General features: G+C 42.6%; 1 protein-coding gene across 1 annotated transcript; it reads left to right on the top strand.

Moving 5' to 3' along the window:
- Window positions 1-7,745: 7,745 nt before the first annotated feature.
- Window positions 7,746-13,417, top strand: cited4a (Cbp/p300-interacting transactivator, with Glu/Asp-rich carboxy-terminal domain, 4a). Its single transcript, XM_053446474.1, is given in 4 exon segments — window positions 7,746-7,802; window positions 7,804-7,881; window positions 7,884-7,930; window positions 10,192-13,417. Coding segments are annotated over 4 exon segments (924 nt in total). The 5' UTR covers window positions 7,746-7,760; the 3' UTR covers window positions 10,949-13,417.
- Window positions 13,418-13,802: the final 385 nt, after the last annotated feature.

Genomic DNA, 13,802 nt, shown 5'->3' with positions numbered 1-13,802 from the left:
TTTAAAGTCATAAGACCTGGTGAAGCGCTGGATGAAGTCGGAAAGGCTGTCTGCTGATGGCCAGGCATATAACTCCAGCAGCAACCCCCAGGAAATGCTAAATCAAAGAAACTTAATCCCACAAAATGTTGTCAATTGATGTAACAAATACAGCAAAATTGAAAGAAGCGAACTAAATGTGTGCAATCCAAATAACGAAAATCTGCCGATCAAGCTTGAGTATATTATATGAAACCAAAATCTGTGTCTAGTTGTTTATCTGTTACGTTAGTATGTGCTGAAAGAAACCTTGAGTACATAAATTAGACAGATGAAAAGAGGTTACCATGTCCCTGAGGTTCAGTCTATGGGTACTGGTGGAGCCATCAAAGAGGCATAGCTATAGGCACCCTGATGATTTTATGCAATGATCAGTCTCAAAGACGTCAATGATTTCTAAGCGCATCATAGAGGTCATTTGATTTTTGCTCTACCTACGTTCACAAACCAGCAGAATGTCTTCTAGAGGGCTCTGCTGATTTGACAAATTATGTCATGTGTCTTTTGTAGCGTTTCTTTCATGTGAGAAAAACGTGAAAAAAGATCAACATGAGCTCTAAGCATGGCAGATGAGAAGCAGGGGACAAAACAGGACTCAGCTCCGTTAGTGTGGCACTAATTCAGCTCTGCACAGTCATATATTCCTAAATGCCCTAGTCGTCATCAGAATAATAATGCGACCTAATATGACAAATCTATTCAACCACCCTTGAAGGAAGTATCCAAAGGAGGCAGTGTTTCCTTGACATCGGTACTACTGCATTCATCTGTATCTCACAAGGTCCAAAAATCTTTACCTGATCACTGACTAATGCATCAGAGCAGTCCAAACATGATGATAAAAGCCACCACAACTACACATCTCCCCAAAAATTCAGGGAACACACTTCAGGTCTTGATTAAAAAATTATTCAAGTTGAAAACCTTGTGTTTGGTTGATGCTCTTCTATTGTCCAGCTCTCCTCGTTGAGCCCTTTGTCCTTCTTGTTGCCTGCTGTTTTTGTCTTTGCGACAATATTGATAAATTGTGTATTGATATTAATGTGACGTCGTGATTTGAATGGTAGAGATAGATATAACGATAATAGAAGACTTCAAAAGGCTGGTTTGGAATCCGGATATTTGCAACTGTAATTATAAAATGGGCAGGGAGGATGGAAATTCAGATTATGTATCATGACTGAGGGTTAAAAAGAGTTTGAGGATTTTTCGGGAGAATAACCCCTGCTCCCAAATCTTGTGCGTCATGAAACCTCTTTCAAACTTTTCAGTTTTTCAACAGTCCCTGTTTTACTCTTGCCTCACAATGCTTGTGCTGTTGCATCACATTTTGTGATATGATATGACAACAACACGAAATGGAGCAGAAGTGAGACTGAAAAAGCATCTGAGCAATGAAGTCATATCCACATATTAATCTAAGGATTTTTTTTTTAGGTGTGTAGGTTGTGTGTTTACACTGTGCTGCTTTGCAACATCGTCACACCAAGTCAACACACCAATTAGTGATGAGCAGTTAGTAACAGTTTTGCCATCAATGTCATTTGTCGCTGCTGGGTTGTCAAAGAAAAAATATATATTTCTTTACAGATGCATTTCATTCTTCATGTAAAAATGGAAATCTTCTTAATTATAACAAATGTCATAAATCCGACACACTTTACTGTACCTAAGAGACAATTTATTCCAATGACCTTTTTACAAATCTATTTTGCAGTATTCTGTCTCTGGATGAGGGCAAGTGGCAGAGCGGGAGCCGCACCTCGAGCAGTCGTCTGTTGTGATTACCTCATGTGCGCTTCTGCCCTTCTCCTGGCAATAATTACCTTTTGTGAGAAACTGCATTCATCACGTTGTGACAATACATTCCCTTATTGGAATAAGCGTAGACATAAGAGACAGTCGGCGTGAATGGGCAGGGGATGGGGGGATGGGTAAGTGGGGGTGCAGCGCCGGTGGGAACAACAGGAAACAAGAAGCAGTGAGTAATATGAAACCTGGATGTATACGGTTCGAGGGGGTGGGGGCGGGCGGTAGACAAGAAAAAGAGCAGGCTCGATGAAAAGAAACAAACATGCAGAGAGAAAGAGAAAGAGTGCTGTTGGTGCCTTTGTTCGAGCTGCTGCACACAAACAAATTACATCCAATCTGTCCTCCTGCCTTTGCATACAAGCTGTGGTCATTACACAGTCTAAGGTACAACGATATGCACTCAATAGCACTTGTTGGCTAAAGGCTGAGGGGGATTAATAAGTTGTACCACTGAGTCATGATATAGTCTAGATGGAGCATATGATCAATAACCAAGAGTAGCACTTTCATTGGTTAAATGTCAGAAGACGTTTCCTGTCTCACTCAGGCCAGCACGTAACTCTGAGACGAGCACATGAGGTCAAACAAGCTGAGCAGCCTGACGGGTCATCGCTTTATAAAGCAGCCGTGTCCAACAGCACTTGACAGTGTTCAACAGAGTGGTGCACAGGTGAATAATCTGCTTTCCTAGGATATGTAGTCCCCCTAAATTAATACATTTATATGAGAGTCAGATGATAAGACTGATACCACTCTCATGTCTGGATGGTAACAATTAGGTTACAGTTAGCTTAGCATAAAATCTCACAACAGGGGAAAAAAGTGACCTAGTTGTGTGAAAAGACAAAATCAGCCTTTCAGTCCCTTTGTGTAGTTTGTAAAACTGAAGGGAAAAATACTGAAGTAATAAGTCATGGTTTCACATGGGATTATGAGTTAGAGAATTTTTTTTAATCTGTAATGCTCACAAGTATACATCTCACACTAAGATCACTCAAACACAGTGTGTGTGTTTAAAGATGGGGTAGGTAATCCTGGAAAAGTGCACAAACTAGCTAAACTTTGAAAGCTACGGCCGACAACTACCAGTAGCCAATTTTTCTGTGACTCACTCGCTAACTTCTGAATATTGCTTCTTTTTCTGTGGTGTAAGCTTCAGGTGACTTTATTTATTGACAAAATACAATTTCGACTAATATAGTAAAATGCATTTCAGAAACATTAGTAGGCAAAATGGTTAAGCACAATGCAAGGTTTTCAGGGGGGTTGAACAACTACTGGCTTTGTAATCACTGCAATGACATGAGAGTAGCAACAGGCTACCCATTTATCTCTATGTAATTAAACCAAGCAAATACAGGTATTTTCTGTGCTACGAATAGTTCTCCATTTTAAGGGGTTTCACAATAAGTACTCAAACGTCAGTCCGGTGATCATGATAGCAATGTTATAAATGTTAATAATCTTCAGTCAACCAGTAACCACTGCTCTGTCTGTTTGTTTTAACAGCTGTTGCTCTTGCTCTCATGTTAGGCAGGCCCTGTTAATGTCTTTATAATTTTCACTGCTTTTATAGTTGTTTGTATTTTCAATGCTTTTATTCCTAACATCAGCGCTTTTATTGAGTGCCCAGGTACTACAGATAAAAATGTGCCTCTGTGACTAACTCTGGCATATTTTCAGAAACGTTGTTAAAATCCACTGTCCCTGTTATATAGAGAAATAAATTAAAAATAGGGGTTGAGGCTGAAGCACAAACATCATATCATGCTGAGCCAAAAAAACATGGTGTGAAGTAGTTAACTTAACCAGATAATATTGTTTTAAAAGGCTGGAACTCTGTCATCGTCATCTTATTTTCAGTTGATAGTATATGTTGGATAACAAATTAAATCCAAACCCTTCCCTCCTTCCCCAGTAAAGAATGTGTGCAGCCCTAAAATGCAAGAAAACAATGCGATTCTAATTAGAACATTTTATACTGCTGAAGAATCTGGTCTCAGCCCCTAATGATTAACGCTCCATCCGAAGCTCCTGCCTTGAACTAGCTTATATACTGCTGGATACGTTAATCTATAAAAATGCATGATATTGTATAATCTGATCATATTGTCTATGTCAACTGCTAATCTTAACTGGAACTACAATCCACAATGCTAAATACATTAGTGGGGTAAAGTTAAATTTCACCACTGAAAGTCTGAGCCTTGTGAAATCATCAAGTTCAACTGTGTTTGGCAGAGTCAACAACCAAAGCCTGACTCAAGCAATGTACTCATCAAAACAACAGCTGAGAACAACAGCCCCGTTTAAATAAATGGAGGAGATTGTGGCTGTGGCTCAAAACACACATGAGGAGAAAAAACAAAACAATGGTCAAGTGGATCAAGCAGAAGAGGGAGGCTGGAAGTCTGGCTGACTTTAGGGGCCCAAAAATAGGACACATTCCTCTGCAGTGGAGGGTGTGTGTATGTCAACAGGAATACATACCAAGCTCCTGCTGTGGGGCCTGACTCTGTCCACACAGGGAGGGGGGGGGGGGGGGGGGGGGCAAGACAAAAGGACTGGCTGGCTTGTGCTCGCTCTGGAGCTCCATGAAGATGGTTAGATTGCAATCATGCTGCAAGGAACAAGGAATCATGTCTTTAACATGTGATCATGTTTATAAGAGATAAGTAAACATTTCCCTCCCCCATAGTTTTAACCAATGCAAGTTGCATCAAATAAGTAATTTGCAAATTACAGGCAAACATTGATTTGACACCCCCCGATGCCCATGGGGATCGCCAGCTAAATTGCAGTAGGCAAATTGAAATTTCACCGGATAAACTGACAATAGATGTCACATTTTATTTTCCAATATTCTCTTTAGAGACAGTTTTAGATAGATTGAAGACATGTAGGCATATAGCAAGTGTTAAGTAATTTCCTACACAACATTGTCATGGTTTAAAAACCTTTTCAAAACCTGGTGTCTATATTGTAGTTGTAGTTTGGTTGCTCAAAATAGTTCAAAACCTGCTAGTTAATAGACCCACTGATCTACCTGCTTAACCAAATCGCCTACCCACTGCAGATCAGCCTATTAGCACTGTCAGCATAATAGCTAGCTTGCTAAGTGTGTCTAAATAACAAACAAGGCCAGCCAATTTACAACACACGGTTTGTATGTATTATGCATTGCATATTCACGTATTTGTTGCTTTATCTTTGAACCATTTCATGCCATCAAGGGCTATGGGGGGGCAGGCCGGCCTATTCTGCCAACAAAGAAGAATTTATTGAAAATAAATAAAACAAATGAGGAGCGGGCACAGCACTAAATAAACAGGCGGAAAAAAACAAGCAGGCAGCTAAAAAGCAGGCAGAGACAAAGCAGACGACTCGACAAAGACTGAACTGAGGAGTCGACTTTAGATACAATTTGAATTAACATCAAACTAGAAACAGGTGACACAGGACAAGCAGGGGAAACCTATCTGGGCGGGGCAAACAATTTAAATCTGGAGGAGAAATAGGGGAAGAAACTGAACTGAGACACACGAGTAAGATCCGAACTACAAAATAAAACAGTGTTTGGAAATTGAATGTATTTTTTAGTCATGGCTGCATGTACAAGTACGCAACATCTGGTTGGTGAAGCTTCCCAGTTAGATCGCTCTCTCCCTCTCCTGCTTTTGCGAGTTTCTGACGCAGCCGATTATTCTAAATATCTAACCTGTTTGATATTTACATGTTTAAAATTTACGATTCAAGATCAGGGAGGCTTTGACTCAATCGTTATTTTATAAACCCCCACACTTCAGGATTATTTGGGCACATAATCAGCATAGAGTGACCTCCAGGTGGAAACACCCCCACGAAGGGGAGAATGGGGTCTAAAATCGGTCCGATTATCCTGTAGTGGGGAGCAGCCTTACCTGAAAACAGATAACCATGACAGATGCTTAGGGAAAACAGTGATGGTAAAAATGCTGTTTTCATTTTGCAAGGCTACAAAGTGAGAAAAATAATCCATGTATGTAAATTGACATTAAATTGTAATTTCATCTAGTTTGTTTCACTTACCAAAATCATGCTTTGGAACATTAAAGGTCAAGGACCAACTTGGTCTTCATTCTTTAACCAGGTTGAAAACCACATTTATTCACAGAGTTACATGCAATAATGATATAAGACATTGTTCAAGTGATCCAAATTGTTTATCTCATGGAGGACCTTAAAAATGACATTTAAGGGCATGTACTCTAATCTGCATTGAGATACAGTTTGTGTGTCAGCTGCCCAGCCAGTCTTTGTTACATAAGGTTTCCCATAACACCATTCCTGACCTGCATACATTTATGATTATCTTCACACTACATGCTCAATGTTTTCTGTGCCCTCTATTCCATTTACAGCAGCAGCTTTAGAAAGCAAATCTGATCATTTTGACCATAACAATTGAATGACATGCCAGATGTTGTTAGCTGCCCACAAAAATATAATAATAATAATAATAATAATAATAATAATAATAATAATAATAATAATAATAATAATAATAAATCGGTGGGACCTTCATTTTTGGATGGTGGGAGGGAGCGAATTAACGTCATCCATCTTTATATATAGTCTATGGAGCTTAAATGAGTGCTTTAAGATGCCAAAAATGGAACACTGAAATCTGTTATCTTGCTACACTTGCCACTAGTGGATATTTTGTTTGAGGAAATATAGCAATACAGTAATTGTTTCCACATATACAGTATGAACATATTGCACATTTAATTGCTATAATTATGTTTTAGCTGTGCTCGTAACTCTATTCTCTGTTGTTCCAACATGCTTTAGAGTATGTTACTAATAAAATGTAGTTCGTTGCAAATTATACCTACTTTTGGAGAAAGGGTTGACATATGGCTCTGTTTTCTAAAACATCTGCTGTTGCATAAATGACAGAAAGATGCCCGGATAGCATACGGACGTGGGCCCCTTCAGGTAATGATGCAGCTCCTCTGGCCTTCTTGTAGTCCAGACAAAATGGATGTGAACCACTTATAAAATAGCAAATGGGGCAAAAATATCACAAAACAATTTGAGGGCCTTTTTTGCTCAACATGCAAGTGCTCTAGGAAAAATCTAGATGTGAACCTAAAGCGATCCATGTGGTAAATGGTGAAAATGTCTAAAATAGCACAAAACTAATTCCAACCACCTTTGGTTGACTTGTGGTATTGCTATGGCTTTCTTGTGGCCCAGATCCGGCAGATAGGAGTGGAGCGCCCAAGCGCCATAATTCCATGCGGCATGAGGGCCGTGTGGCAATGTAGGGGCAAATCTGGGCCAACACAATTCTGCTATGTGGGAGACTTCTTATTTTTTTAGGGTATGTCTAATAGCCTACAGCTGCATGTCTTCCTACATATATAATTACACAGATCAATCCAGCAGCATGTATTCCAAACAGCTCCACATGCAGTGTGGGGCTGTGTGCAGTCAAACGCCCTGTCACAATGGTTTGTTCTCTGCAGCAGAAGTGGCTCATGCTGCAGGACTGAAGGATCCCTCCCTGCTGCTCTTTAAACAGAAAGCTTTCAGTTAAGAGAGTAGGGATCATTAGGGATAATAGTGTAAGGGTAATGAAGGCAGGCGGCGGTGAAATCTCTCCAGCGTGTACACGCGCACACACGCACACACACAAACACACACGCACACACACGCGCGCGCGCACGCGCACACACACGCACTGTGCTGCTGCTCCGCTGGATCAGTGGAGGTAGTTCGTGAGCGTTTCTTTGCTCAGTGATTAAGGGGGAAGGACCAATGGCAACAAAGGAGACGGAGAGGCCGGTAGCTCCTCCCCTCTCTCTCTCTCTCTCTATCTCTCTCTCCCTCCCTCTCTCTCTCACTCTGTGTGTGCTTTATACATGTATATAATCCCTCAGTTGAACCAGAAAACAAACTCCTCTCACTGGTCGAGACGCCGCAGAGTTTGAATCCACCGCAGGGCTGCATGTAGCCGGAGCATCAGCTGGAGAAACAAACCCCGCCGGCACCGATCCAACTTCTCCGCTCGGATTCTGCCTCCACGCATCGGGTAGGTGTCCTCTTCTGCCGCTCGGAGACAGGTACTTTACCCCCCCCCCCCCCCTTTGCAGACCGAATGAATAAAAAACCAGAACCCGCCAAAGCGCTTCGGAAGGAAGATCTATCCATCTCGTCCACCTTGACACAGTGCGTTGACTTGCCTCGTCTCAGAATGGGGTTTTGCGGTTCCATGGCATCGAATAACGCGAAACAGCCCCCGCGCGCACATTCCTTTAAGATTAAGAAAAATGGTGAAACATGCTTGTGTAATAATGCCAGCAGTTAGTGCCTCAGACTGTGAATTCACAAAGTGACATTTGTCTGAATGATAACCCAGGTCTGCGATAGCCCGTAGTGAGTAGCAGAGAAGCAGAATATTCTAAGGAGGATTGAGGCCATAGAGGAAAGTGTCTTGTTTTATCAGCACTAACAGGGCTGTGTGTCCACAAGCAGCCAGGGGCAGCAGCAGTTATTTGGGGGGAAGGCTTTTATTTTAATAGCCCGACGTATCTTTGCTTTTCAGAGACACATTCATTGGGTGCCTCGCTGTGGATGCGTTTTTTTATGATCACCCCCATTCAGGGGCAGCTTATAAAAAAATAATGTTATCCATTTTTAACAGGCCAATAACCTTGTCAGCAAATTACAGCGTCAGCATGGGCTCGTTTCTGTTGGTCATCTGTGGGCAATCTTAATTGAACATCTTTTGTAATGACTGTGTGCAGACAGAGTTAGGTGGATGTGTGTTAAAGGGAGAGAGAGAGAGAGAGAGAAGGGGGAGGGGGGGGGGGTGTATGTGTGGTCTGGAGAAGCATTCCTCTGCGTCCTTTTGGCTGCAAGGGTATTGCTGCCCTCCCTTGTCGTGTGTTATTCAGTGGTAATTCACTGATGGTGTAATTTTGGAGGTTTGACATGAGTCTCTTTTATTGACGGAGAAGCTTCCGAAAGAGAAAGCTCTGATAGAAAGAGTAGTTTCCACAGTCACTGCTTGTTGATAGTGTTTTTTTTTTTAATGGTTTTAAAGGGCAGCTAAGCGATTTAGTAAAACGCTACTATAAAATTGTGAGACTCAACAGAAACATATTAAAGAAACAACAGTTTAGATGGGAGCAGCTGAGACTGAGATGTACCGACTTTTTAGAGCTTGAGTGGCTGAAGCTCTAAAAACCCTTGATCCTACATCTCACATAAAGAAGCTGGATCATTTTATTTTTGTTTAACCCTCCGTGCTTCCTGAACTCTGGTATCTGTTAACCTCGGTCCCGCTGTCTGTAAGGCAGACGTTGTGTAATTTCTTAACACTCACACACAAACCAAGTATCAAGCCCAGTCTGAGATAATGCTCATGACATCATCTTGGTTGAGAGGACGTCATCAGGATAATTACTTGTTATGGAATAGGTTTTGGTAGGTGTGGCTTAGAGATAAGTGCGGAAAATGTAAAGAATTGAATCATCAGAACATTGTTTGACTCTGATTAGACAGTGTTAAGTTGTGTTGTGCTGATGGTGCTTTCGTCATCAGGGGTGCATGAGGCACTGTGTGGACGTCCTGTCCCTTCCAATCGGTTGTGTCACATTTGTTTGTGTTTCCACGACGCTTCAAGAGCACCGACTGCAAGCGTGCTCCTCTTTCTGATCTAGAAAGTACAATCAGAACAACGTCTGCTTTGTAAGCAGCTATCGGTGTTGCACAATAAATGGGTCCTTTGTTGTCTTTGATAACGACAGCCGCGCGTGTTTTGCTGACACACTGATTTGCGCTCATGTTGTATGTCTGCTGACGCCACTTTATGATTTTGAGAAGAAGAAACCGCTGTAGTTGAACCACTGCTAACTACTCAGTAATCTGCAAGTGTCAGGCCAACGCTCTGACATGAAACACAGCACCAGTTGCAGATGAGTCGGTCTTATTTAAGTGGATGTCCCTGCTCTACTTAGTTGAAGTGTCCTGTTGCAGTAGTCTATAGCTGAGTGGGACAGATTGGACATTTTGAATATGGATAACACAACTTTGCTGACTGTGCATGTCTTTACCATGTTTTATTCCTGCATATCTTGAGAGGAAAAATAAATAGAAATTGTGACTTCCTCTTAAAATATAGAATCCATCACTTTTGAAAGTTCCCTCCGTCTCAGAAAGAGTAAACTGAACTTCTTTGGTGGAATAGCCCTGTAAATTACAGATATTTAAATCTTATTTAGGTTGTAATGACCAGTGGCAGCATTTTAAGTCTAATTTAATGTCTTCTATTTTCATAAATTTCTATAGTGACAGAGCAACCATGGCCGAACACATGATGATGCCCATGAGCCACAGCTTCAGGATGGGCATGAACGGACCTCCACAGCACAATGGTCAGCCTGGCCTGCGCAGTCTGCCCAATGGCCAAGTGATGCACTACAGCAGGAACCCTCAGAACAACATGGAGGCTGCCATGAGACAGAGGTCAGGCATGGTGGGACCTGGAGGGATGGGCGGGCCTGTGAACGGCGCTCCCATGGCCAACCACCACCACCAGATGATGTCTGGAAACATGATGTACAATGGGCAGGGGCCACAGCCACAGCAGCAGCACCACCACCACCACATGCACCCCCAGCAGCAGCAGCAGCAGCAGCAGCAGCAGCAGCCGCAGCCGCAGCAGCATCAGCAGGGTGGCCACGCTCAGCAGTACATCCCTGGTAACCTCACCTCCCAGCAGCTCATGGCGAGCATGCACCTGCAGAAACTCAACACTCAATATCATGGACACCCGCTCAGCTCGGTCAACGGACACCTCATGCCCAATGGTGCACAGTACCGGATGGGTCAGGCCCAGCTATCGGGCATGCAGCACATTGGCGGCCCTTTGGCGCAGAATGGCATGGACATGGATCTGATTGACGAGGAGGTTCTGACTTCACTGGTGCTGGAGTTTGGGTTGGATCGCGTTCAGGAGCTGCCCGAGCTCTTCCTTGGACAGAATGAGTTTGACTTCATTTCGGACTTTGTGTGCAAACAGCAGCCGAGCACGGTGAGCTGTTGAGCCAAGCGGCCTGAAGCCGGTTTGATTTATTTGGACTGGACACCCCAAAGAATGACTGAGTGGCCACAGTAGCACAGCGAGAGGAGACAATCTCTCTGTTCTGTTCGGGTGTATCTGTGTCTGTGTACGTGACAGTGTTGAGCACGCCTTCACACTGACTTTGCCTGCGAGTTGATGAAGACATGGGATGAGAGAAAACGCAGCAAACGCACTAGGTTTTCACTTCTTTGAGCTGGTGCCAGTAAGACCTGCTGTGTTTAGCCCTAACGATGCATTCGGATGCAGCGGGCTCTGTCTGCCCCCATCTGCCCCTCAGCACTTGTGCCTGCAGTGCCAAGGCTTTGGGATAATTGTAAGCTTAACTTACACAAGTGGGGAAGAAAACCTGGGAAGACTGTCCATCAGGGTCTGCAAGATTCTGTGACATCTCCAAATGTATTTTAAATCTCATGACACCTTCTACAAGTAGCAGACGTTTTACAAATTTATAAAAGTTCGACCTCTAATTTGTTCATACAAGGATGAAGGGATTTGGAGTCAAGAATGATTTTGAGTTTGTGTGTATATTGAAGGCTGGCTCTTCAAAACAGAGTTCCTACAAAAACAAAAAAAACTATACATTTCCTCAAAGAGCAGGAGAGTGAGTTGTGTTGTGAAGCATTTCCGAGGAGACGTGACGAGGCTTTTCTCAGATTGGATGGGTCGAAACTTGCTAAATACATTATTTCAGCTTTCAGTTTCATCCACCTGACTCAGATAAAAAAAACAAAAAAAACTGCTATCATCAAATGTATCACATCTGTTCCATGCTATTTAACTGTGATTGAATCATTGGCCAAGTAGCGTGTTGCTTAGAGTGTTGGTTTAAACTCAGAATATTTTTTTTGGGGGGGGGGGGGGGGAAATGGCTCTGACATTTAGCTCCTCACTGCAAGCAAACCTTGGGTTACTAATTAGTAGAACTGCAAGTGGAGTTGGGAATGGAGAGAGATATTTATACAACATTCCTGTGGCCTAGTGCAAGATTCAAGAAAAGCCAAACACAAAAAAACACTATCAGAAGCTGTTGGTCACAGGTCTGAGAAGTGATATTTTTTTTCTCAAACAGGAAGGGCAAAAAAAGGTGTGATTGCGGGATATGCATTTGTGTGTTATTTGTGTGCGGGCCTGTGCTGGGTCCGTGCAGTGAGGCATTTAAAACCCACCAAATGGCTTTGTCCTCCCTAAACCACCGGCCGGTACGCTGAAGCTGATTTGAGGGCTGCTCAGTGAAGAGGGGATAGAGGTTTCGGTGTGTGGACACAACATGTGGACGCTGCGCTCCCCGGCAGCACTTAGTGTAATCATTATTTAAAGCTGACGCTACCTGTGGCATTGATTTCTCTAGGCAGGAAGAGCGAGGAGCACAAAGTGTGCAAAGTTGTTGTTTTTGCCATAGATTAGCTTACTCTGCTGCTTTTCTACTGATTAGATTTCAATTACATGTTCTCACACGCTTGTCTTAATTGAGGTCGAATTGCACATTCTCCAGCGACTCAATAATTATAAAACCAACGTGTTCCGTGGCGCTTTTCTCTCAATTTTTTTTTAGCGCAATTGGTAATTAGTTTTTTTGTCAAGGCTGCTGCTTTTGCCACTGCAGGCCAGCTGAGGGAGAACTTCCTGCACTCCTAATGCTATTTGTGGCGCTGTCGGAGGGGTCAGGGCTGCGCTGGTGCACTGTGTTAATCTGTTCCAATACAACTGTGCTGCTGTCCCTGTCTCTCTGGAGATCTGCCATCTCCCTCGCTCTCCAGTCAAACAATGGGCATTGAAACGCTGCTATAGAGGCAGACAAGTGCCAGTGAGTTCCCGCTCTGTTACTTGCTGCCTGGCAAACTGCAGCCCCAAAGAGCTCGCAGCCTCGCAGTTCAAATGGAAACCCTTTTGGCCTTAGCGAGACAGTGGCCTCTGAACCCTGCTATATCCATAAGCGCAGCCTTCTTGTGTATTGTATCTTTGTACTGTAGACTAGAGGTGAAGTTGATCTAGATGCATTTAAGGTACTCTATAAAAAAAAAAACACTGTCAGTTGTAAATGTTAATCAGTGGCTGGTTTTGATGTGTTGACAAGAGATTATATCCTAAACAATTTACAAACAAGTGTGTAGATACAGTAAACCAATGTTTCTGGGTGCAGGGGCGTGAAGCTTTAAGACCAAGTAGACTGCATGTTAAAGCAAGCGTGAGGGATGACACCACTTTCCCACAGAGCAGCTGAGAATGTACAGTACAACACTTTGTGGGAACTTGTCTTAAGATGGTAGATAAACGTGTGAGATTGTACTCCTTGTTCCAAAATTACACATCATTTATTTGGGTAACCCCTCCTCTCCCCTTTCCCATTCCCCCAAAGCTTTTGTAATGTTATTGATTCTATTTTAAGAAAATGTATTTATTTTCAAATAAAATATTTATTTAAAGAAACAACTCTTTGTATGTCAGTGACTCCCATCCACCGTCTCCGAACAGCACGTTATGTCACATGGACTGTATTCATAGATAATATTTTCATGTTGTGATAAACTCATTGTGCTAGTCATTTAAAGCCCAAGGGCCTTGAGATCAGGTTGATTTGTCCTCCTTGCCTCAGGCTTATTCTGTTGTCAGTTTTCTCCACATAAAAAGCGATCAGCAAACACAAGAGCAAAGTACTCACAAAAAATCCTAAATAGTGGTGAGTCAACACACTGTCAACAAGAAGGTGAACCTAACTTTGTTTTTAGTTCACTGTGTGTTATACAGTTTTCCATGGAAAATGTGAACATAAACTGTTGTAAACCATGGGAACGAGAGCGTAACGAAAACGTTGCGC

Source organism: Pleuronectes platessa, chromosome 18 (genome assembly GCF_947347685.1).
Source record: "Pleuronectes platessa chromosome 18, fPlePla1.1, whole genome shotgun sequence".
Lineage (NCBI taxonomy): Eukaryota > Metazoa > Chordata > Actinopteri > Pleuronectiformes > Pleuronectidae > Pleuronectes > Pleuronectes platessa.
This window is presented reverse-complemented; position numbering and strand designations above follow the sequence as displayed.